Source organism: Neofelis nebulosa, chromosome 14 (assembly GCF_028018385.1).
Source record: "Neofelis nebulosa isolate mNeoNeb1 chromosome 14, mNeoNeb1.pri, whole genome shotgun sequence".
In the NCBI taxonomy this organism is placed as follows: domain Eukaryota; kingdom Metazoa; phylum Chordata; class Mammalia; order Carnivora; family Felidae; genus Neofelis; species Neofelis nebulosa.
Window position 1 is genome coordinate 35,853,033 of NC_080795.1, and position 26,992 is coordinate 35,880,024.

General features: G+C 37.7%; 1 protein-coding gene and 1 long non-coding RNA gene across 4 annotated transcripts in view; one reads left to right on the top strand and one right to left on the bottom strand.

The window, feature by feature from the left end:
• Positions 1–6,317, bottom strand: part of MMP16 (matrix metallopeptidase 16) — a 313,046-nt gene extending 306,729 nt beyond the window's left edge. Inside the window, exon 1 of one of the 3 annotated variants that reach the window (XM_058698495.1) lies at positions 5,901–6,314. In XM_058698495.1, the coding sequence (XP_058554478.1) occupies positions 5,901–6,032 (132 nt within the window). In that variant the 5' untranslated portion in view covers positions 6,033–6,314. Of the gene's footprint in view, positions 1–5,900 lie in introns of all 3 variants that reach the window. The other 2 variants (XM_058698496.1, XM_058698494.1) reach the window with 2 other exon arrangements.
• A 4,372-nt stretch (positions 6,318–10,689) lies between these two features.
• LOC131494264 (uncharacterized) lies at positions 10,690–26,646 on the top strand. The gene is made up of 2 exons (XR_009253282.1): positions 10,690–10,779; positions 23,871–26,646. It is a non-coding gene; the product is annotated as an uncharacterized LOC131494264 (long non-coding RNA).
• The last annotated feature ends 346 nt before the right edge of the window (positions 26,647–26,992 follow it).

Consider the following 26,992-nt stretch of genomic DNA (forward strand, 5'->3'; position numbering starts at 1 on the left):
CCTTCCTCTATTAATTAAAAAAAAAAAAAGACTTTTATGTTCTGGATTTGGGGTATAACAAAAACCTGGCCTAAGTTATATATTGAATCCCACCTACTACAGATAGGAAGCACACAGGCCTTGAGCCAATTAAAATAAACAGGCCCACTGAATCATAAGGCCTATTTATTTTCCATGGTATTAGAAAAGATGAACAGATTTCTGTAAACTTAGTTTTATAAAAGAAGGTGTGAGCTGAACTTGACATTCTATGATAGTAACAGATGACAAGACAAAATGTGCAAATCATATTCCTGAACTAAACTGTCTAAGAAAAACCCACGGGAAGAAAATGTACTGATGTTAGTGGTTGATATTCAGTATATTATACTTTTTAAAAATGAAAAAGGTATTAAAATAAAATTTTCGTGGACCAACTAATATGTCTTAACCTGACAGACTTTTATGTAATTAGATGCTACCACGACAATTTACCCTTGAATCAGCATCCTCCTTTTTTTTTTTTTTTACTACTCATAATGATATCTGAAAAGTATTAAGTGTTGCACCAGGTGAAGGCATGTTCCCATCTATCCATCAGATCTAATATGATCTACATATATTCATTTAATCATCAAAACAACTCTATGAGGCAGGTACTATTAGTATCCCCATTTTACAGATATGTACAGTGAGGCTCGGAGATTAATGAATTAGTCCATTATTAACTTAATAATTAACTTATTATTAAGGAAAAGAGCCGGGATTACAATCTAGCAATCTGGTGCCAGAGTATGTGATCTTAATCATTATACTACTCCAAAATAAAGAACAACTTCATGGCTATAATTATACTCACAGATATTTAAAATAAATTGTGACAGAAAGTAACATAAAAAATGAGTTTCTCGGGGCGCCTGGGTGGCGCAGTCGGTTAAGCGTCCGACTTCAGCCAGGTCACGATCTCACGGTCCGTGAGTTCGAGCCCCGCGTCAGGCTCTGGGCTGATGGCTCGGAGCCTGGAGCCTGCTTCCGATTCTGTGTCTCCCTCTCTCTCTGCCCCTCCCCCGTTCATGCTCTGTCTCTCTCTGTCCCAAAAATAAAATAAAAAACGTTGAAAAAAAAATTAAAAAAAAAAATGAGTTTCTCAATTTGAATATACATGCTGAAGGGTCAGAAAGTTCCTGAAGGAGCTAAAGAAATCTTTTTTCTTTTAACCTTGAACAAATTTAACTAATTGATTCAAATGTCCCATGGCTTTTTTTTTTTTTTTGGCTTGAAATAATTCCAAATGGTCATTTACCAAATATTCTGAACAGGTACACTTGGAGTGGTTGGGATAGGTCAGGCAGTGAAATACATTTACATAAAATAATTGATTAATCCAACTTCAGAGAAAAGAATTATACCACTGAACAAGTACATTAAAATTTTATGTTCATAACCTGAAATAGCATGAATAAGAAAAAGTAAAAACTTTAAATCTGCCACTTTTAACTTGACTCCAGAGATTTAAAAAGCTGTTATTGAACCCAACTCTATCCTTACTTGATGGCAAAGAAGATACTGAAAGAGGAAACCCAAGTGTACAGAGAACGATGGACTTGGAAAGTTGTTCTCTGTGGACTTCTCAGGGGAATAGTAAGAGACCTCCTACCTGGCTAGCACACACTCATCTGTAAGGGTTCAATGAATAACCCTAGATCTGGGGAACTTGTCTGAACAGAGAAAAGCATAAGGTAGGACACACAGGAGAAGCTGTCTTCTGGTCTCCTGGTCATAGTTTTTGGTCCTTATGAGCATTCCGAACAGCCAGCATTCCTACTTTGTCTTGGAAAGCTTGAATCTTGCAATAGATAAAAAACCTTTATGAATCAGTCACACAGCCCCTGTTCTTGCCCAGTAAAAAATGCTACAGGGGGAATTATGGGATGTAATCAGAACAGTCTCTTATTCAAGGGGGCTGACCAGATCACAGCATGAGCAAATCACCTTCCATGAGGAAATGAAATAATGCACGTTGATTAAACAAGTAGGATGCAAGATATATGAAAAAAGTAACCCCAATATACGACATTTTAAAATCTATAAAATATATCTTTAATCTCTGAAATGCCTCATCACCAATTACTGCCAAGTTTAGATGTAGTACAGAGCTACTCCAAGTAAATTCTGACCTTTCGAGTAGATTCAGATAAACCTGATAAAGGTGAATAAATACTAAGTCAGTTAAAGAAACATACTGTAGGAAGAATGTAGGAAATGGTGACACTCATGATTCACAGTACTCGCCATAAAATATCTTATTTAAAAAATATAGAATCTCTCTTCTTTCATTAATTAGGACAATAAGATCAATTTTTGTTTTATATTTGCCACAAGAAAGTAATCAACTTCCTATGCTTTGATATGTGCATCTTTCAGAGTATCACATCTTTATTTTACCACTCAATTGGCTTAAAATAATTTTCCGCATTAGAAATGTGTGTGAATGTTTAAAAAACAATAAACAATATGTTGCTAATATATTTAACATTTGACAATCAAAGTTGATGATGAAAGTTATTACTCTCGTGAACTATATACTATCTCAAATTTCATAACAAAAATGCTTGCAGAGTACAAAAAATCCCACAAAAGTTAAAAAATAAAGAGCCTCAGGATCATGATATTACCCATAAGAACATTATTTTAGAGACAATGTGATTTTTTAGAGCACAGAGTTTCAATCCTAATTCTTTGTTAACAGTGTAGCTTCATGTGACCAATGAACACCTCTGATTGAGACTGCTGTCCAATGATTGGAGTCTTTGACTTTTAGTTAACATTAGCAATATACTTCTTTTGAATTGTGGTAATGACTTACACACCGTAAGGCCCACAACCCCCAAAATGGGTCCAACAGTGTACAAAAATCTTTAAACAAATAAACACTGAAAATTTGGCATAAAAAAAACTGTTCTACCCAAAATATATAAGGAGATGAATGAATTGAATCTCTTCCATAGCACTACTTCTGGTAGTGTCTGACCCTTTCTTAGCTATTGAGATGTTCCTTTTGCTTCTTAAAAACAAAAACAAATAAACAAAATACAGTCTTTCTATGTCATGGGCTTCCACCAGCATATTAAGAAATATCTCCTGCTCTGATCACTGAAAATCCCAAATGCTTACAATCTTACAAATAAGCAGGAAAGAGTTAACATGAATATTTCTACTCAGTCCCCACACCTCCAGGGGAAAATATGTTTTTAAACCTTAAAGTATAGGGATAAAAAGTACAGTGTTCCCATCAATTGTGAAGTTCAGTGAGGAATAAAGCATTGTAATTTCAGCTGTCAGCATAAAAAGCATCTCTCAGAAGCTTCATTCCAACTATAATAACTTGGTGTGCTTGCTAGAAAAAAAATTTATGATCATATGAGCTTCATGCATGATTGATACCATTACTGTTTATTTTAAGACTGTCCTTGAGAATCAATCAAATAAAGCATTTCCAGTGTTTGTTTTGCAACCAAGAATGAAGAACACAATCAGTGCTTTTCTAGAGAAGATGTGACTGACTCTTCTCCCTATTAGAGCTTCCACCAAAAAGAAATATCTAATAAAGGTGAATCAGGCAGAAATTCATGTCAGAAAATATCCTGTCTTCCCATGTTCTTTACAGTATGTGGAAATAACTAGCAGCTACTCTTATGATTAAAAAAGAAAAATAATGGCTATCATTACACATAAGGAAGTATATAAACCCAACTAAGAATATGCTCAGTGCTTAAAAAACTAACTGGAAATAATACAAACTATGAAGCATAATCTAATCTAATTTTCATTAGAAAATTTCCTATGTATCAAATAAGGCTTTTAAAGTCTCAGATGGCACCAGCCTCTTATCATTCATAAATATTTGCATGGTGTAATAAGCATGGATGAAATAACTTAAATACTCTAAAAATGGGGGAAATAACTCTTTTTTCCATGAACCATTTTTCACATATATCTTGAAGAAAAGATCACGAAAAATTAAAATGAAATATTTTTTTTAGTAAAATTAACTTTTCTTGCATAATATCTGATTGAGCTGCCTAAGGGATTCAAACTATAAAGAAATACAATAGAATTTATGCGTAGCCTCAAAAAGGAAACCTAATAACCACCCAAACACTGATGGTATCCCAACAATGTCTGAAAGCAAATCTAAGACTTTGCCAAAGCAAGTAGCCATCAATCCAGACTCTCCCTTCTACTCCACAGTGAGCAAAATAAAACCAAGCACTTACTTTCACCCACCTCCCCAAGCCCCACCTTACCACCATCACCACCAAACTGAAGCAATGGGCCCCTCTGTTTATAACATACATAAGAGCTTGCCACTTTCATTCCTTCAGTCTATGAACTAATTACTCCTTCATTTCAACATTAAATTATCTCTTGATTTCAGTGTTACATAGAAAAATCGATCTGTGCCATATAATTCTAAAAGTTCAAATTTGCAATCGAGAGAAAGTCTGGACTTTCAGCCCCTTTGCATCTCTGTTTTTATTCAGAAAAACAAAGTTGTATTTTTCAAAAGGTTAAACAGTTTTGGTTTTCAAACTGGGGTTTCTGTGTAATATAATCATACAGAACATCTGTAAACTTCTTCAACTCTTGATAATGGTTCTTACTTTTCCAAATACTTTCTCTACCCACCATGACTTATTACATGGAGTCCTAGGAACAGTTTGTATAAACACAGGGTTATATTCAGAATATGGCCTCACACATGGCATTTATTATGCACACTTTGTATATAAATCTGTTACACGAAACATGTTCAAATGCTGTGCAACAGGTCCTGCTATTGTGTAAACACACCCTCCCAACAAAATGACAGTAAGCTTTAAAGAATCAACAATATTTTAAAAATCACATTATTCTTCAGACTTAATCGTAATTCTTTTGAGATGTCAGAAGACAGAAGACCTAATCAAAAGGAATCTATTTTACTAAAACCTTCTTCCTGTCTTCGAATTCCACCGTGTATGTTATAAACTGGAGTTAGAGCCCAGGCGTATACACATTTCCATTGATTTACTGCACATTACTGGCTTTAGTGCTGAGTTGATGACAGGAAGAGTACTTTGGCAGAGGTCTGACAAGTCCTTATCCTCAAGTTCCCTTCTGCTTTATGTCTGTCTGTTCCCAAAGCTATCAAAGTAAAGCAAATGACAGACTAAAACCTCTCGGTTTTGCCATGAGAGTGTGAAATCAAATTAAAAACACACCTCAGAACTATTACATTGGGCCACGTTTATTTTCAATTGGCGGGGGGAGGGGAAGAGAAGACACTTTAAAAGAGATGGATTTCACGTCCTCTGTGTAGCCAGATCTAGTTACAGTGTATTAAGTTATGTCTAAATGAGAAAAAGACTCTGTCTAGTCAAGTGTTTTATCACAAAGTAATGTTATTAAACATATCAAGTATTCCCACGCTCTCCTCCAGATTCTTTGATTTTAACCTCCTTTGTTAGGCACAGAACACGGGGAGAAAGATTTCAGGAACAATACCAAGACAGCACATGATGCCAAGCAATGAATTCTGTATTTCCTGAACAGTTTTTTCCTCACAAACTCAAACTGCTTTACACGTTTGCTATATGTAGGACTTCGCCTTTTCCCTGGGTGACAAGCATGGACCGGCTACAAATGTATCTCCGAGCGCGCAGCATCGTGCTTTGTGCTGCTGGGGATAACGGATTCTCAGTCTCGCGCGCATCCATCACCTAAGACACAGGGAAACTCAACCAGGGTCTCGGCGGCTACAAGGGAAACAATGTGTTGAGACCTTGGCTGCTCGGAGCTACCAGGATCCCAGGAGTGAACGAAATGTTTCAGGGAGCAGCTCAGGCAAGGGGGAAGGAAGAAGGCTCTCATACTCTTACCTCCACATTGAAATACTGCTCCGTTCCGCAGACGGTAGCACATAAAATCCAAAGCAAGGTTTGCAAGAAAAATACCCCCGAATGATGCACGAAATCCAACCGTCTTCCAGTGCTGAATGTGAGTAAGATCATAGTGAACTGTGCTTCAGTGGATGGACGAGCTCCCCTTCGTTTTCTCCCTCTCTCCCTCTCCCTCCCTCCCTGGTCTCCTTTCAAAAAAAAGTCCTCCGGGTGGGTAAGGAGCTTGCAGGTTCACCCACAGCCCGGCAAGGGGAGGAGACTGAGGGCCCAGCACACGGCAGCCCCCGAGAAGCAGCGGCGGAGGCAGGGTCAGCAGCTGCCTGCATTCACCATCCTCGGGGGCCCGTCACCGGGAACGTGGCGCCCAAGTTCACCGGCGGTTCCGGCTCAAAGCGCCGAGTCGCAGCCGCAGCAGCAGCCGCCGCCGCTGCCGCCGCCGCCGCCGCCGCCGCTGCCTCCTCCAGCCCGTGCGTCCTCCTCCTCCTCCTCCACCTCCTCCACCGCCCACTCCGCCGCCGCCGCTGCCGCCTCCTGCTTCTGCGGGAAGGGCCTCCGCCGCTCCTCGCTTCTCGCCTCTGCTTCTCCTTCCCTCCTCTCCTCGCTCCCCTCCAGAATGTTCATCCGTAATCTACATAACTCCTCCTTCCCGGGGTCTGCCTGACTCTCGGGCCCTCAGCGCGCGCGCGCACACGCACACACACACATACACACACATCAGCGCGCGCGCACACATATCTGCACATGAGCACACACACAACTACACACGCGCACACACACACACACACACACACACTCTCGAGCGTGCGCGCCCTCTTCTTCTTAAAGGAGACGGCTTGTAAAGGGGAACAGCTACTGTACCGCGCACTGGAAGTAGCCAGACCTCCAGAAGGGCCCTGGATTGGGATGAGGTTCCTTAACATACCGCCCACCCCTCAGCTGCGAGACGGGAACCCGGGAACCTGGGCGGTTCCATCCTTTGGTCTCGCCCACCCCCTCGCGAGCATCTAGAGACAAGTGCGCCCCTCCCCGCCCGGAGACTGGGTGGGGCTCAGGCTGCGGACCCCGGCTTGGGCTGGGGAGTGGCCCAGGCCGGATCTCTGAGGGCGGTCCGCCTCGTCAATCAAACGTCCCTGGAAGGTCGGAGGGCGCGGGGAATCAGAGAGAGCGCCCGAGTCGCTGTGCGCCGTTTGGGCGCTCGCGTAGGTTGCCGGGCTGGTCAAGTTTGGGCAGCCTGAGATAACAAGTACCGAGCGTCCAAAACTTTGTTGGGGTCCACCGACCGAGCCTGTGGCCTGTTGTTTCCCTGACTCTCTTCTACCGTCACAACACCCTGCCTTTCCCGGCTCAGGGAGTAGGCACGGGATTTGGGGGTCGGTGTCAAGTCGAATTACAGAAGCGGGAAGAAAATGTTCACTTTCCGAAAATGTTGTGTCCGGTGGACGTACGGACACACTGCGACCCAGAAGAGGTGATCCCGCGTGTTAACAAAACACGGGCTAGGGAGGGCGGGGGCGCTGGAAAGAAACCTCGCTGCGAGAGAGAGAGGGTAAGGGCTGGGGAAGAAAGGAGGGGGAGCAGCCTGAGGAAAGGCGAGTAAAGCAGCTGGCAAGGGCGGGAGGAAGAGGCTGCGCGCAGACCGAGCGGGGGAGAGGCTGGCGGGAGCGAGGAGAGCTGCAGGCAAGAGGAGGAGGCTGCTGGCAAGCAGCACAGGAGAGCTGCGGGCAGGGGAACTTCAGAAGAGGCTGCCAAAAAGGACTCGGAGCCTCAGCAGTGTGAGGCAGTGGACAGCGGGGGCAGCAACCACCAGCCCTTGGCAGGTGATGCTTTGGCTGCAAGAGAAAGGGGGAAGGGAAGCAGGCAGGCATCTGCTTGGGGGCCGTGCCAATAAATGTGCTTCTCCTTGGCAGCCAGCAGAGGGGAAGAGGAGCCCACGGGAAAGCGGTGCAGGCAAGGTTGAGTATAAAGGCTGCTCCAAGTGTGACAGCTTCCTCGGTGAGATGGAAGACAGAATTGACAAGGCAAATTTCATGGGTGAGTTGATAAAGCAAGGAATAGGACTGCAAGAGGTCATATTTGGTAAGCAGATGAAAAACGCTGGAAAACGCTTTGCCAAAAATTGCTCGGGACTGTAATAATTTGTATCCTAAAGAGAAACACAAAAAAGCTAAGGAATAGGTTTTTGCAGCTATTGCTTTAAAAACTGGAAGAAATGTGACCCACCTTCCTGACCCAAGACTCCCAGGGAGACTTTTCTGACCGTCTGCTCAATGCACAGCATGTCCTATCCACAAAATAATTTTGAAGACATAAGAAGAAAGACCTTATGTTGTATAGCATATTAAAATTTGCGGGGGTGCCTGGGTGGCGCAGTCGGTTAAGCGTCCGACTTCAGCCAGGTCACGATCTCGCGGTCTGTGAGTTCGAGCCCCGCGTCAGGCTCTGGCCTGGAGCCTGTTTCCGATTCTGTGTCTCCCTCTCTCTCTGCCCCTCCCCCGTTCATGCTCTGTCTCTCTCTCTGTCCCAAAAATAAATAAAAAACGTTGAAAAAAAAATAAAAAAAATTTGCAGAATGTTTTTACGCATAGTATCTCATTTAATTCTCACAACACTCTTGAGGATTTTGTTTTTATTTCACAGATAGAAACGATGGTAATAGAACTTTCTAGCAAACCATTCAAGTGACAGAATTCAGACCTGACTCTTCTTACTCCCAGTTTAGTGCTTTTCCTGCTACATTCCAGTGACTTTCCATATATAAATCCATTTCTACTCTTAACAGTTTTATAACTCATAGATTGAGATGACTTTCTTTAAAAAAAAAAAAATGGCCAGAAGACAACATGAAAGCAAGATCATTATATAGAAGTTGTATGGTGTTGCGTGCCAATGTAAAATAACAAAATGTGGCGGGGAGTATTGTCAATAAATCAACAATTATTTTAATGTATATATTATATCTCGCAAAATGCAAAATGAAGGAATGGAAACAACATTTTTCCTAATCCTTGAAATAGTATTGAAAGGAGGGAGATTCAAAATTTTACACTAGTTGTACAGGAGAAAACAGTTCTAAATGGTGAAGCCCTTGCTAAATGAGGCTGAATATTAGAAGATTTTGTCAAGGAAGTGGAATGCAAGATGCGTCAAAGAATTGTTGTCAAAGTATTGTCAAAGGAAATACCTGAGCTCAGAATAAAGAGATGTATTAGTATTTGTGGAGGATAAGATATAGGGAGGGATTGAAATGAAGTGTGAGTTCATGTTTCATCAAATAATCCATCGAGAATTCTTAAAGTATTTTATTTTAAAGTTTATTTATTTTTGACAGAAAGAGAGAGAGTGGAGGAGGGGCAGAGAAAGAGGGAGAAAGAATCCCAAGCAGGCTGCACTGCCAGCACAAAGCCTGCAGCAGGACTCAAACCCATGAGTCATGAATGATATCATGACCTGAGTGGCGATCAAGAGTTGGATCCCTTTCACTAAACCATTTTAGATAGGGGGCCCCTGGGTGGCTGAGTCCATCAGGCTTCTGACTTCTGCTCAGGTGATGACCTCATGGTTTGTGGGCTGGAGCCCTGCTTCAGGCTCTGTGAAACTCCCTCTCTCTCTCTGCCTCTTTCCCCACTCGCTGTCTTTCTCAAAATAAATAAACAAACTTTTAAAAATTATAAACCATTTTAGATAGGAATAGGTACTAAGAAAGATTATCTTCAGAATTAGGCCTAGGATTGGCAATGGAGAGAGACTGGGTGCAAAGAGATAATGGTTTTAAAAAGGTTGTAGTTCCACCTGTAAAAATATAAGGGCCTATATTAGTGAGACGTTCTTGGAGACTTGTGCTTTCAAAGAGCTATCCTAAAGAAATGAAAGTAGGGAATCATAAATTCAAAAGATAATCTCAAATTACTGATCAGTAATAATGAAAAATTTTTACAGACATTTACTAAACTCATTGGTGGGCATTCAGTGAGCAGTGAATGAATTAGTGTGTGTCCAAGTTTCCAAAAATACTAACAGAAATAAAATACTGAGACAGACGTATACTAATTATAGCAATGTTGTAAGGAATTAGGTAATTACATATGCAAGATGCTACAGAAAAGGGTGGCAGAAATAATTAATTTTAATTAGTTTTCCTTGGGGTCCTTGGAGACAGCATCACAAAAGTATGGTTCTTAAAGGGTATCTTGAAGAAAGAAATTTACCAGTCAGATAAGAAAAGGAAGGGCATTTCAGACCTGTGTGCAAGGGAGGAGTAAACATACAAGATGAATATAGACAACTACGAATGGTTTAAAAGGGCTGGAGACCAAGGTGTGTGTAAAGCAAGGTCCAGGTCAGAGGTCACAGGTCATATCAGGAAAAGTTCTGTGTGCCATTTCAGGCTTTAGACTTTACCCTAAAGAATTCTTCAGAAGAGAAAATTGAATTTTCACTACCTTTGCTGTATGTTTGCCAACTCTGTGAAAATAGTCACCTTTTAGTAGTTCTTATATTTTTGGGGCACCTGGGTGGCTCAGCCAGTTAAGCATCCCACTCTTGACTTTGGCTCAGGTCATGATCTCCCAGTTGTGGAATCAAGCCCCGCTTCAGTCGGGCTCTGTGCTGTGGCATGGAACCTGCTTAAGAGTCTCTCTCTGCCCCTGCCCTGCTCACGCTCCCATGGTCTCTCTCTCTCTCCCTCTCTCTCTCAAAAAAAAAGAGTTCTTATATTTTTTACTTCATATCATATATTCCATTAAGCATTTAACATTTACTGTCTTTGTAAACCAGGTATCTGTGCTAGTCCGATAAGCCTGATGAAACAGTTCCCCATATGGACTCATCTGGGTACCTGTGGAAATATAATCACAGTCAGGTGAGTTTGTTATTCCATCTCTCATCAGTAGCGTAGATTTATCTTTTAAGAGTCAGAATTTTGAGGGTTGCCTGGGTGGCTCAGTCACTTAAGTGTCCAACTCTCGGTTTCAGCTCAGGTCCTAATCACATGGTTAGTAAGTTCAAGTCCACGTATTCAAGATTCAAGATTCTCTCTCTCCTTCACTCTCTCTTTTCCCCTTCTGTGCACACTCTCTCTTTCCCTCTCAAAATAAATAAATAAACTTTAAAAAGCGAAAGAATCAGTATTATGAAGTTCCTACTCTCATATCTTAATAGTGTTTGCTTCCTAGTTGGTGTTCTTCTTAGAAAAGGACTTGGTTTTCTATCCTCTGTACGTTAAAATATAGAATATCATTCTTCCCTCTAAAGTGTTAATTAAATCTGTCCTCATAACTCCTGGCCCTCGCTGTCTGTGCTTGCTGTCACATACTCCCTTTCTTCCCACAATTTCACAAAACTAATGAACAATCTCAGAACTATGTGTGAATGGAGAATAGAGAATCCAAAAGAGAGATTAAAAGAAAATGAATAAGAAAGCCAAAGGAAAATAATAAGTGCCACTGTCAAAGGTTAATAGCAATTCAATAAAATATTACTTGGGAGAGAAGGGGTCTGAGGAAGTAAATGACATATATGACTCCCAAGAGGCAAATGACAGATACTTAAAAGTGAGCCGTTGACTGGCATGCTGAGATGTGTGAATGGTTACAACTACCTAGAATAACATTAGAGGTAAATAATTTGACCATCACAGAACCCAATTTCTTAATGAATTGGATTTTTATAAATATGCTCTCTAGCTGGGAAAGTTAACATAAACTTGTTCCTTCCTTTATCATATGAATTTATGTGCTTCATTCTCTGTTTGCATCAGCGGAACCCACAATGTTTTGTTTTAATTCAGAGAATACTGAATTAGTGCTCAGCTATGGGCATTTAGTCATGCATCTGTTATTAGCAGGGGCATGCATATGTAGAGCAGTCATCTATAGCCTTATTATTTAAGGTGTGCCCCTGGTGGAACCTTAAGGTCTGAGCGCCTGCCGGAAGTGCTGAGGCTCTGCTGCACCGAGATGTCCCTGTGATTCAGACACAGGGCAAAGTTGAGAAGTTGCTAGCTATTATTACTGCCCCCAAAGGTAGTATGATTTTTTTTCTGTTTCCTTCATTGACTTATGCTCTCCTTTAACTATGAGTTTCTCAAATATTTGGTTTTCTGCTCATTTATTTGTTCCTTCTTTCCTCCACTGAACATTCATTAACCACTATAAAATACCAAGTAATTGAGGATGTAAGAAAAATAAATGTGAAGGGTTAAGAGAGACCGCCTCAGTTTTGTTAGGGTCTAAGACAGATGAGAATGAAGTCTTGGATTTTAAAATTGTTTTCACTTGGATTTACCATCAACATACACAAATAACTAGCAGTGCAAAGCTTAGAGATAGGATTTTGGCATAAGTGAGTGAGTGGAAATGAACTCCGATGCATTCCTATTTCTTCATCAATCAGTATCTGAAATTTGGAGGTCGAAGATGGCTGGGAAGTATGAAGTATTCACCATATAAGAGAAGAAAAAAAAACTGGGTATATACCCTTTTATACCATTAAGCTAGGCTGGTAGGGGACCCTTGTCTGTGGCCATAGTCCATCACCCTGTAAGGCCATTCCTCTAGCACTACAATTACTATGTTCTTCCCAGTGACCTTGGTGTGTTATAACATATACATGATTTGAATCTCAGAGTCTAATTCTTTCTCTCACTCCACCATCTTTCTTAGAGGGATTCTCTTAAGTTTTATCTGTTCCTTCTACCCTGGCGGTTTCCATATTTCTAGCCTTAAGCCCAATCCTGTGGTCTAGAATTCGTATCATCACTTTCACCTAAAACTCAACATGTCCCCAGCCAACTTGATCATGTTTTCCTTAGAAGGTGTATTCCTTAGTTCCCACATCTCAGTCTGGGCCCACTGGTTCATATGGATCCATGTTCCCACTACACCTTGAACACCTCTGACTCTAACACTAATTTATGCTTCGTGCTGAATCAGTCATTGGCAGCTGTCATGTCTTTCTGTCCAATACCACTTTGATTCATTCCTTCACCTGCACTTGTAGTTTATCATTGTCCCTTATAAATTCCTACTCTGTCATCTCACTACTAACCATTGTAGTAGCCTCCAGTATGTTGTGCATGTGTTTGTTCTTTTCTGTCTCCATTTATTCTTCATGCCATTCCATTGAAGCCTCCCCCTTCTTCTATTCTTACATATCATGTTCAACATAGACATGGCATGTATAAATTGGAAAGAAATTTTTAAAGTTCTCTCCTTCAAATTCCTCATTATTAGGAAGAGGCGATTGAGACTCAATAAGGAGATGGAGGTTAAACAAGTCCTGTGACTTGTTGACAAAGGTTAAAAACACATGTATTCTGATTTACAATTGACTGCTTTTTTTAAAAGAAAAAGATTCATTGTAAACTACTTTAAACACACAAGAAAACCCCATAAATAAACAATGCAGTTTAAGACATAGTTTCATTGCTGTTTCACCCAGGCCATGTAAATAACTGTGGTAGACTAAAATCCGATAATACTCTGTGGATTATCAGACTTGTCATGGTTTGGTATGAGGTGACAGATATGATGAGAAAGGACATATTATTCTGTAGATGGCTGATAAAATGAAGAATGGAAATTGAGGATACCTTTAGACACTGCACATCTTTAGGAAAATCATATTTCTGAATTTCATCTTCTTCATTTATAAAATGGATTTATACCTCTGGGCAGTTGTGAAGATTGAATGAGATTATATATAAGATGTCGGTAACTTTGAAATGCTAAACAACATAGAGGATTATGAGAGCATGTGACTATGTCATGCTATACATACAGAAAGAAGGCCACAGAGACTCATTGGGACTGGGTTAACAAAGGACGTTAAAAAAAAAATTAGAAATGTTCAGAGTGAAGATGCTATGAGAACATTCCTAACAGGTTATACTAGAGAGTAACAAGTGCTGTGTGCTTAACTGGTATTAATAGAAAGGATAAAGGTTTTCATTTCCTAACAAAAGAAAAGGAACTATAGAATGGCAGTCTTCAACAGTGTTATCAAAATATAATTAGTCCCTTTTGAACTATTACATAGTATATTAAATGCACTTTTCATTAGTTCATGGGCAAAGGAAAGGAAATGGAAAACAGAATGGAAATTAGATTGGCATCCATAAAAGCCATAAGATCACAATAAAAAATGTATGATAGAGGAGAAAATATTTTATATTAAATTAGAGGCATTGCATTGGAATTTAGACTTATGGAGCTCAGAAAATCTTTTATGAGTTAATTTCCAACAGTAATGAGAAACTAAACATCTAAGTTGAAATGTCCTCCTTTTCTACTTATATGAACAAAAATAAAAGTGAATTAACCCATATCAGTGTAGTTATAATTAGAGGAAAGACAGTAATAGAAAGACAAGAAAAGATGTCAGATAATCTTAGTTCTAGTGTATTTGTTGCTTCCATTGTATGTTTCATTATTTTGAAATGACTTAACCTCACTCCCTTAATTCTAGAATAGGCAGAATCATTCATATGCAGCTTATTATTCATGAGTTAGTATGATAATGAACTTGGATGTCTACTACAGCTTCTACTCTCTGACTCACTTTCCCTCTCTGTTGAAGAGTAGAGCATTCTAACGATCTGGATCTGGTAGTCTAATAAGGGAGTTACTATTCATATACATTTAAAAAAATACATGCCCCCTAGAGATTCACTTTCCCTATCATATATGTTAGATGTTGTCATTGTTTAATTAATATCATTAAGATATCTGATTCCATTTTCATTGGAATAGTGTTTTTAGGCGAGGCCAAAAATAAGTGACTCATTCATTACAAAATATAAAGTAATCAATATTGAGAAATCTGAAGACTTAATAAGAATTTATTTCTTCTTTATAAAAATAAGGGTACCTGGGTTGCTCAGTAGGTTAAGTGTCTGATTTTGGCTCAGGTCCTGATCTTGTAGTGCGTAAGGTCAAGCCCCACATCGAGCTCTGGACTGACTGCTCTGTGCTGACAGCTCAGAGCCTGGAGCCTGCTTCGGATTCTGTCTCCCTCTCTTTCTGCCCTCCACTGCTCACGCTCTGTCTCTCCCTCTCTCTCAAAAATAAATAAACATTAAAAATATTAAAGAAAACAAAAAAATATCTGCAATGAGCTAACACTTACAGAATTTGTGTTTATATAATCAAAATGTAAGCAGTGTGGTTTTAATATAAGAACACAAGTCAGTGTCAGTAAATCATAATTTGGTATGACAAGTTAGTAATTATTTAGTATTTTTGGTACAATATGTGACTGTTCTCTATAATATTAAAACTTACTCATCCAAATAAGTCTTGAAAATGAAAGAGAAAAAATTATGTAAATTATTTACATCCAAGATTGTCTTCTACATTAGTTGTCGTCATATATATCCAAGTAAAATTATCATCATATTAACCCAAAGAGTCAGGAAAATATTTTATACCTTGGCTTAGACTCTTATAGTTTCCATAGGACAATCAAATATACTAACCCACAGATGAAATTTAAGTGTTATTATAAAAAAAATTCTGAAACATGATAATTCTTTTGGACTTTTAATTTATCCTTATCAAAGGTACATCTGCACTTACCATTTTTAATTACTTTTACTTTTTAAAAATTCTTAGTGCAGTTATTTTTAAGGTAACTTTTATATTCTACCTTTAAAGAATCTTACTCAGATGTGCATTTTCCCTGGGAAAATAGGATAAAGAAGTTAGTTGGATATAACTTACATGAAGTTTTGCTTAATTTTAAGTTTTCATCCCATTTGGCTTACCATCAAACTTTGTAGGACCATGAGGACTCAACTGTTAATCTAAAAATTATAGAAACACTTCACTGAGTGGAAAAGGAGTGGATTCCTCATTTCATGCTCTCACCCAATGAAAACATTTATTTATTCTAACATTTAGTTTATTCTTACTATTCCTTTTTTTTTTTAATTTTTTTTTTTAACGTTTATTTATTTTTGAGACAGAGAGAGACAGAGCATGAACGGGGGAGGGTCAGAGAGAGGGAGACACAGAATCTGAAACAGGCTCCAGGCTCTGAGCTGTCAGCACAGAGCCCGACGCGGGGCTCGAACTCACAGACCGAGAGATCATGACCTGAGCTGAAGTCTGCCGCTTAACCGACTGAGCCACCCAGGCACCCCGATTCTTTCTATTCCTAATAAGCAGTCATTCAGCTACTCCTTGAAGACATCCCAAGGTAGGAGTCTGGCTCCTTTACAAAAGCAAAATATTCAGTGGAGCTTCCAAGTTCATATGGTCTTTGGGATTTTGGTCAACTTGTCCATAATTTGTCCATATTGAAATGATAAAGACTTTCAGAGCTAAAATAATTTTTGAATTAAAAAATATATAATATCCTATCATCAGTATCTTCATTTAAATCTCATTTAAAAATGAAATTAAAGGGGCACCTGGGTGGCTCAGTCAGTTAAGTAAGTGTCTGACTTAGGCTCAGGTCATGATCTCATGGTTTGTGATTTCAAGCCCCGCATCAGGCTGTCTGCTGTCAGCATAAAGCCCCTTGGGATTCTCTGTCTCCCTCTCTCTCTGCTCTTCCCCTGCTTGTTCTCTCTCTCTCTCTCTCTCTCTCTCTCTCTCTCTCTCTGTCTCAAAAAAAAAAAAAATTGAAGAGAAACTTTAAAAATTAAATTAAAAAACATGAAAACTCATGATTTGGGATTCTGACCAGGAGCAGAAAAATATTTCTGAACTCTCCTCATGAGCCTACAATTGTTTTAAACAAAATAATATATACATACAGTTACCATAAAATGTTAAACTCAAGGTTTTGGGGACTCTATAAAGATTAGCTAGTTAATTTTTCTATCTGGGATTTGAGTCCTCTATACAATGTCCCCAAGATTTTAAATTTAAAAAAAATCCTTATTGCATCATAATTATTTAAATATTTATGAGCTCTTACTAAAATTCCATATGAAAATGGAATGTGAAATATTTTCTATGCAAATGAAATCTGTGTCTTCAAAGTATTATATGGTTATATTTCTTGATCCTTTATTATTATAATATAAAGGCTTAAGGTTATTAAATTCAATTTTTAAATTTTTCCAAGTTTTATTTGTCATTGATATATGTACTTGGCTGTACCCTAACATTAATCAGAATGCAGGACTTCATTTCTTGCCTCTTGGAGTATGAATATATTGTGTAGAGAATGAGGTTAATACCTTCCCTCAGAAAGATATCATAGGCTTACTTTAATGAGTATTAGGCCTCTATACAGAATCACACATTTCTGATTTTCTTTTCCTATTATGGCAAATATTGTGACCTTTCAGTAAGAAAGCACTGGCAGATATTGGAATTGTACTGATATGGTAGTCTGGAGACTATTTCTTAGTTCTAACTCTGTCAGTAAATAGCTGACTAAATTTAAGCCTCTCAGCCATTCTTTGCTCTATATATTCTCTTTGAGAAATGAAGAATTTGAAATCAGATAATATCTGAAGTATCCTAAGTTTCTCAAATTCTGTCAACATATGAATTGGTGTTAACTCCAAGCCATAACCAGTATCTATATTGCAAGAAGTCAAAATTTAAAATATTGGACTATGTATAATTACAATTTAACCTAATTTTTTCCCATTAGTTTAGTTAAGTTTCATACTCTGTATTAAGTAAATGAAAGTATTTTTTTAGTTTACTCTGAATTAAATTCAGAGGAACACATGGACTGATGTAATAGTAAGGTAAGTTTTTATACCCACATGAAGCTTCTTGATGAAAAGCTATTCTATGCGTACTTAATCTGGGTCTGTATAAGCGTGGTACATTTGCATAGCGTTACCACTAGGGGTCATCATAACGTGTATGTCTAAGGGGAGGAAAGCTTTTAAGCCTGTCAGTGTTTTAGTTTGGTTTGGTTTGGTTTGGTTTTTCGGGGTTTTTTGTTTTTTTTGTTTTTTTGTTTTTTTGTTTTTTTGTTTTTGAGTAGGTACAGCAACACATGATAATCACTTTTATTCATGAATTAGATAAAAAGAGAGTTTCTTTAAAAATTGTTTTTTTTATGTTGACATATATCTGAAATTGTCCTACCCTAAGAACTACTACTTTTATGGAAGGAGAAAAAAAAATCATGTTTCATACCCATCCCCACTCAATTGCTTAAGATTCAGCATCTGCAGAATTGCAAACTTACTGTATTTTGTTTTTCTCCTATACTATCATAGCTCAAGGAAAGCAATAAAATCTCCAAGTGCTTTAGAATGAGTGGGTTATTGATTTAGTATAAAGTGGCTATTTACCTATTTTTAAGCAGATATTTGTATTTTTAATTCCAATAAAATAAATTATAATAAATAATATATAATATTAAATTATCATAAAAGTGAAAATAGGTAGTTTTATGATGACAAGTATAATATACATCAAAAACAAATTTTATTAATTTAATTTGGCAATTTCTAATCTCTTAATGTGAATGTTGTCCACATCTTGGTAGAGATGGTCTAATGTTCAAAATTATAAAATGATTTTAACACTGATTTATTAAAAAAAACATGTCTATCAGACCTATAAAATATACTTAAGATTGCCAAACTCAGCATATAAAAATATAAGACCTACAGTTAAATTTGAATTTCAGATAAATGACAAATTATTTTTAGTATAAGTATATCCCATGCAATTATTGGGACATATGCTAAGGAATTATCTGTTGTTTATCCAAAAATTAAATGTGACTGGGTATCTTTTACTTTCTATGGCAAGTCTTCCTAGGGTAGAATAAGAATAATAATAGGTAGAATAAGTTAAAAGCTATTTCTGAACTATATACATAATATATATGAGAGACTTTCATTTTAGTTATCTATAAGTCAAACTTTAGACTTCCGAAAGCTAAAGAAAGAAGTACAATCAGAAGTATGGGAGAACAGGCAGGAGAGGAAGAAAGTTTAGAAGGGAGGGAGGAAGTGATAAAGGAAGAGAGAGAGAAAGTAAAAGGAAAGGAAGAAGAAACTAGCAAATGTTTCCAGCTCTGTAAAAGTGACCTATGAACATCCAGCTGCTAAAAGTAGCCAAGTACAATGGAAGAAAAAGGATTGTGCTTAATGCATAGAAATTGGTATACCTCATACCAGGTGTAAAGCAACATTCATATAAACAAGCATTTGCACAAAAACTGAAACTTATGTGAGGTAGAGACTGGGAAAGCAAGAATAAAAGAGAATTGATGGAGAAAAGATCAAAGGAGTTACAAAGATCCTAGGTAATGGCAATAGGAGTGGGATTCTTGACAGAAACTGAGATCCAATGACTTAAATCAGCTCCAGTCTCTGAAGGTATAATGGGATGGGCCTTTCATTCTCAAGAACTACCATAAGCATGCATTAGTGTGCCACATTCAAGCCATATTATCACTTAGCTAACTCTACAGAATTCTAAGAGTAGAAATTAAGAAGGTGATGGCAAAACTGTTTTTAGTTCAACTGATCACCAAGAATACAAATCTTTCTTGCCATAGATCTGCAACTTTTAATGGTATGAAATAAGATATGTAATTTGCCCAAAGTTGCATAGCAAGTAAAAGAGTAGTCATGATTCAAGCCTATGTTTTACAAGAGGCCCATATTTATTTCACGTAACAAAATTAGCATACAAACCAATAGATTTATTGGATCAGAAGGGAGAGTCCTTGTGGTAGAGATGAGTTAAAACAAAATGCAGTAGAGGTATATGACTTAGTTAATTCATGGACAGCAAACCCAAGTTAATTCTGTTTTAGACTCCAGCTAGTGAAGCGAATAGAGAATAACCTTATCACAATCTCATTCTAATGGAAAAGACAAGAATTATGTACAAAGACATGCAAGGAAACTCTGGGAGATTTGGAATATGTCTGTTACTTGAATAGCGATCTTGTATCAGAGGTATTTCCATATGTCAGAACTCATCAAAGTGTTCACATTATATGTGTACAGTTCTTTATACATTAATTATACCCCCAAAACCTGGTATTTTATTTGGTTTTGATTTTGGAAGCCTGTTGACTATTTTTTGTCAATTTCTCTGTGTTGCACCTGCTTATTCTGGTAAAATTCAGGGTATCATTATTTCAATAAATTTCCTTCTGTCATATGATTGAATATTTTTGTTTCATTTGTTTAATTTTCTATTCAGAAATACATGCATAATGATCTCCTTTATCCTTCATATATAATAATCTTTCTTTAATAATTCTAAACCATTTGTTGCTTTCCGTTTCATTTTCCTTGATTTTTCAGGTTTTCAAGTCTTTCATCTATACTTACATGATACCCTTTCTCTTTTTTGTTGCTTTTAATATAGTATTTATTGATAATAACTAATTTTTATTTTTTGAAATATTGTATACTTTTTTAAAGCTTTTTATTTATTTTTTTAAAGTAATCTCCACCCAACGTTGGGCTTGAATTCACAACCCTGAGATCAAGAGTGGCATGCTCTACTGACTGAGCCAGCCAGATACCTCAAGTCATTTTTGTTTTTAATGAAGCAAATGAAAATAATTTAAAGTATTAGTTCCTAGATAATCTATGAGAATACTTATGCTGGTACTAAGAATTCATCTAGTTTGTCTATTTTCTAAAACCATTTTCTCATACTTATTGTAAAATGAAATATCAACATTCTGGATTTTTGCATCAAGTAGAAAACTAATGAGTGGTGTAAGTGTTCATCTAAATAAAAATATTTTACATTGAAAAGTACTATTATGTTCCATAAATTTCAATATGACCTTAGTTGCATGCAGCAGTTATCTAATACGTTCTTAGTGTGTGCAGATTTTGTACTAGGCTCAAGGTATCATAATGAATAAGGCTTGATCCTCAAGGAGCTAGCTATGAAACCTATTCAAAGAAATAAGAGACATCCAGGAAAAGCAATGTTATTTCACTTAATTGTATTCAGCAGTGGTGTAACTTAGTGCATAGAAAACAAGGTTTGATGTCAGATGAATGGCTCCTCTGTTTACTAGCCATTGCATGTTAAGACCTATGCCTTCAGAACTGGGCCAAAGTGAACTAGCTCATAGGGAATTTGTATTAGTATAGACCCTGGTAAAAACTAAAAATAGTCCAATAATGTCAATATCCCCTTTCCTTACATAGGAAGTTGTGAGATCCAGTTGGTCAGTTGAACCATGTGGCCTATGTCTCAGGAACACTCACATTAGAAGGGGGAGGGGAGCTCTTTTCCAGTGATTCTCCAGTCAAAATGCCAAGATATCTTGGGGGATGATAAGATATCTTGGGTGAGGTCTTTGGTCAATGCCATGACTCTGGACTCATTATTATCATTTTCTAATAATTTCAATATTATTTATAGAGAAGAAGCACAATTGGCTAGTAAGAAGGTAGCTACTTATTCATCAATCTAATTTTCCCACAGATTTCTTAATCCAAAAGTAGGCTTAAAAAGACAAATGTATTTTTAATCACCTCATTTTATAGCTCAGAAAATCAATTCCAGATAGTTCAAGTGAATTGTTCAAGGTTAGACTAGCTGCTCTCTTGACTCTCACTTCATTACTGTTTCCATTAAATCATTTATTTGTTATATTTAGAAACTATAGACCCAAAGATCTGAGGATATAGAATACATGAGCATATGCAAAAAGATTACTTATTGCTAATTCTTCAACCATCATGGATTTTTTCTCTCTCTCTCACTTCTAGATTTAAAAAGTTCTTCAGGTTGGAGAAGACAAAAGCAAAATGAACTTTGAATAACATGCTTCATCTCTGTTGATAGATGGCTTAAATGAAAATCACTCCTGAGCAGTCTATTTCTATCTATTCTTATATTTCTCTTACTCTGAACATGACTTTAAAATTCTCAAATCTTGGGGCGCCTGGATGGCTTAGTCAGTTGAGTGTCTGACTTTTGATACAAGTTCAGGTCTTGATCCCAGGGTTGTGGGATAGACTCCCCCCCCCCCCCCCGCCCATGTTGGCAATGAGCCTGCTTGGGATTTTCTCTCCTTCACTCTGCCCCTCTTCCTCTCCCTCTCTCTCTCTCTCTCTCTCTCTCTCTCTCTCTCTCTCTTTCTTTCTCAAATAAAATGAAAAAAAAAGTAAAAATCTCAAATCTCTTTGTGCGAGTGTAACTACATTGTGAGCTTTGTTACCAAGACATCATTATTCCTTTACATGTTATATTTTGAAAATATTTGCTTGATTATATGTTTAAATGCTGAGCACAATTTAAAAATAATTAGGAATTCACGAGATGTTTGTGTTGTTAATTAAATAGCTACATTAAATCAGAGTTTACTATCCAAATTGTGTAACAAAAATGTAGTTTATAGCTAGCAAGAAGTAAATCTCCATAAAGTGCCACCTTTGAGGGTAAAAGTACTGCTCCATCCTCCAAAACAGTGTTTCAATAAGTAGTCTGTGAAGCAACTCTCCTCACTCCATATGGACTCTATTAAGTCACCACTACAATTAAATAAAAGCAGATGTTACCAAATACAGTACTTGTTAGCTCTCTTATCTAAAGCATGCTATTACATGGTAAACATGTATTAATCTATTTCAGATGAGGATTTAAGGCCCTCTGACTATCAGGAACTGCCTCCTTCTTTCAGTGTCACTGAGATATATCCACCAGGAACTTGCCAGGTTTTCTTGACACTGTCCAGCCCACGTGCAACCCCCCGTGATTTGTTTCTATCCTTTCTTGTTCAACGAAGATTTTAGCACTGTTTCTGGGAATTCTCATTCAACAACCATTTTAGCACTGTTTCTGAGAACACAGAACCATGATGTGCCTAGCTAATTTGGGGAATATAAACAAGAATTTGAACTTCAAATAAAATACATACACAATGAGGGTTAATTGTAAGCTATTACTACATAAATTACAAGAGACATTCATTCACTTTAATTCACAGATAACAGCACGAAAGGAAGCATTTGTTCATTAGGAAAGATATTCTTAATTCTAATTCCCTGAATGAATCTATGACAATTTTTATCAAAATTATGAATTCTGTTTAGTGATAATTTCACATTACTATTATTATTAGAAAACAGTTTTCAGCGGATCTCTTGTAGGTTTGCATGTCTCATGAGTAAGTTAGAACTGCCTTTGTTCTGGACTCTTTTCAAAGATGTTTGCATAACAATCGGACTTGGAACATGTAGTGTCTCACTCTGAAGCGAAGAGTAGGGTTGCTTGCTACTCAACATAACAAGACGATGAATCCTACATAAGCTAAGGGCAGACATACTTACTCCTTTTATAGAAGATTCAAGTTCCTTAAGCTTAGGATTCCTCTGCTGAAACCCACTGTTTGTAGTGGTCATCTTGCCCTCTTCAAGTCTCCCTGGAAGAATTGGAATTCGTGTAATGTATGCAAAAATTCATATACTCTGGCTTCTGGTACTGTCATGAGAAATAAAGTCCTTTGTCTCTAAATGGGGAGTCTTGTGTCTTCTCCCAGCACCAATGAATCTTTGTCTTTCTTTCATGGCAGGCTAACTTATTACCTTGCAAGTTAGGTAAAAATTTCAAACCCCTCACAGTTCTTGAAAGATATTTTAGCAATGAAGCTGGGATACAGACAGGGAGAGAAGGATTTCTGGTAGCGGAAAAATGAGAGCCATGCAGTTTGATAGAATTTAAGGGAAATCTATGAGAAATGATAATGAACATGCAGATCAAATTGTTTGGTCAATCAGCAAATAAATTTGTTCTCAACTTTATTGCCTGTTAACAAAAAGAAATTAGAGCATAATTGCATGCTGGCCACTGGAAAAGACAGCTGTCTGAACAGGGTGCAGCAGTTACAAACTCTCCTCTGGGTGGGGGTATTTAGGAAGGGAGGGAGAGAAAGGGTGGCGAGGGTACTCTCTCACCAACATAGTGAGCAGCCTCACCCATTGTAACAATTAGTGCTAAGATAGTCATAGAAGGTCAAAGAAGTTCTCCTGTCTTTCAGAGAGCAATCCTAGAGATGGACACCCATATTAACTAAAGGAGGAGAATTCACAAGAGGCATGGGCAGAAACCAGGTGAATCTTTAAGTTTGGCTACTTCATTTCAGAGAAAAGAGGAAGGGCATGTAATGGTCAGTAAGGAAGAATGGAAATAACTGGGCTGTCTTATAGCTCACCCCTCTTACAGTCTATTATGCAAATCTTAGACCCATTTGAAGATGACAATAAAAGAGCTGAGGCTTTTGTTAATTTGTTTGCTTTGCTTTGTTTTGTTTTTTTGTAATGGCTCCTGGATGCCATAAGGGAGCTTTGATCCTCTGAGGAAGAATTTCCTGAAGAAGAAGAAGAAGGAGAAGGAGAAGGAGAAGAAGGAGAGGGAGAAGGAGAAGGAGAAGAAGAAGAAAGAAGAAGAAGAAAAAAAAAACCTCTTATGGAAAACCACAGATTAGGCATTGTTAGAATGGAGTCTCCTGCTGCTCCAGATCATTTACAATGCTGACAAAGGTGACCTACTGGAGAATGAGAAACTGACCCCCAGAATATAGATAAATTCTTGTGAAACAAACATAGATAAATTCTTGTAATCAAGTGCAGCACTTCTTGAAGCCACAAATGCACCTTGCTTATTTAGCATGCAGTCCTTCTTTCCATCTATCCCCACTGCCCTCTGCTCTCCCTCTATGCCAACCTCAGCTGCTTTCAAGAGAAAGCTTTTTTAAGAGTAGAATGTAGTTCTTCTTGGAGACCAGAAGAACTAAATGCCATATATCCAAGTAAATTGGGGAACTTTGGGGAGGAGAGAATCACAAAATTTATGGCTCTATTGGACACAGTCACCCAAGTCACCATCAGAGTTGGTCCCATGGGACGAGGTGGGTACCCAAGTTTAACATATGGCTTTTAGGCAGTGTTTATAGTGGGGAAGGAAAACTAAGTGACCTTGTGGGTGGGATCCATTGAGCCAATTCAATGTGCTGTTGTTATGGCTCCTACTACTGAGTTTCTAATTAATTGTATTGATGTTTTGCACACTGGTAGTATATGAATGCTCATAAGTGCCAAAGGGAATCCCCTAATTGGAAAAAGCATCTTGTACATATAAGCGATATGAGTATTTTGAGGCCACACAACCCTGATATCCCATTTGAGCTATACATGTTAGTGCTAATGACTTTGCCATCAGAGCCTCTGACAATGAAAAACAGCCTTCATACCATGGCATCTCTTGGGGTTTTGCAGTCATGTCTTCCCTGACATGGTGACCAGGAAAACCCCTTTTATAAAGCAGCTATTGGCTTTTCATTGGAGCTCTTACTGAAACTGAATGTGAACCATGGAGGTGTGTGACTGTCTACATTGATATATTCCCATTTTGAGGTGAGTCAGCCCTAACTGGTAGAAAGGGCCATCAAGCCTCTCTCATTAAATGGAAATTGCATAATGTAAGAATGCAGTAGGCTAGATCTCAGCAGCATTGCAGCTTTATATGAAAAAATAGCAGTTTAAATTTAGGGGGAACCTTTATCCCCACCCTACTCACTGCCTTTGAAAGCAAAACTGGCTGGATGGAATTTTTGATTCACAGAGTTTCTCCTAAGTTCCTGGGTCTGGATCCCTGATGTTTTGACAGAGTTAAAATTTGACGGTGTCCCAAACTGAACTATTCAGTGTTAGCACCAGCTATGCTGAACTGAAAATGGAGAGGTGATCTTATCTCAGTGGGCAGAACTCAATGAGGTGGTAACAGCCCTGGTCAGTCTTATACTTGATGAATCCTGTTACAATTCTTCCAGCTTTTGGACTTTTGCCAATGGCCTAGATGTTTGGTTTGCCACACAAATCATGGTTGCTGATTAAACTGCCTGGATCATACTTGTAGATCTTCAAGGTAAGGGCCTACTCCCTGATGAGTCCAATTAAAATCTAGCCGGTGTATGCGACCATTGCCCAGACTGCCAACCTTACTGCTTAAATCCATTCCCTCACCGGATGTAGCAATGCACCCTCCATCATAGACTGGGTACAGCTTGGAGGACTCTGTTTCTAAAGTTGGGCAATTTTAATCAACAAACAAAAGAAACCTCAATTATGTATTCTGAGCAGCAGAGGAGAATTTCTTTCTAAAAATTTAGTGAGAGAGGATCATTTTTTCCTGCCAAAAGCAAGGAAGTCTATAAACTCCTGGTATTTCACCTATGAAAGTAATTTTGCAGAGATTTTGCAGATCGTAGGCAATGCAATTTGACTCCTTGCTCTGCCATTTACTAGCTCTATTACTTTAAGCAAATCAAAAACTCCTAGAGATTCAGTGTTATTTTTTAAAAAGAGAGAAATGGGGTAGTTTTAAATATCAAAGAAACGACACCTGTGAAAGTGCTTTCTAACTACAAAGCACTCTATAAATATTAGTTATTTTTCTAGTATTTCTGTACATTGGAGCTTGTGGAAATAGAAACTAAGCACATAAATATAGCCGACTGTCTATACATTAAAGCTAAACAAAAATTACAGAAAACAGACTATGATTTTAAAGCATTTGGCACATTAGCTCTAATACAATACAATAACCAATACACTTTGACTAAGCCAGGAATGGGAACTTGAAGTACACTAGAGCCTGAAAGAAAGGAAGATTAAAGAAGAAGAAAACAGAAACCAGAAGGACAAAGAACTATACTTTACACCAAGACCACACAGCAGTTATCTATATAGTACATTATTTGTAATTTTTATACTGGCACTTAACATTTAATAAAATATATATGGTTTATCAAATAATATGAACCTGAACACTTCAACTGATTATCAAATACATTGCTATGTTAAAATAATCCTTTAAAAATTGGTTAAGAAAATTACTTGGATTTTTTTCAATTTAATGGAGGTTACTAATCATCATTCCAATTTTCACACTGGGAACACCAGGTAAAGAGTATCCGTATATTTCATTACAATTTACTTAGCCTGGTATTTTTGCCTCTTTTGAAACTATACCAGTGAAATAATTAATTTGTAATCCATGGTATCTTCAACTTTTTCTTAGGTCTTTGCATAAAGCTCAGCAAAGCTTCTTTGTATTTATGCAAAATATTCTATCTTCTTAATTACTTTCCATTATCTTTAT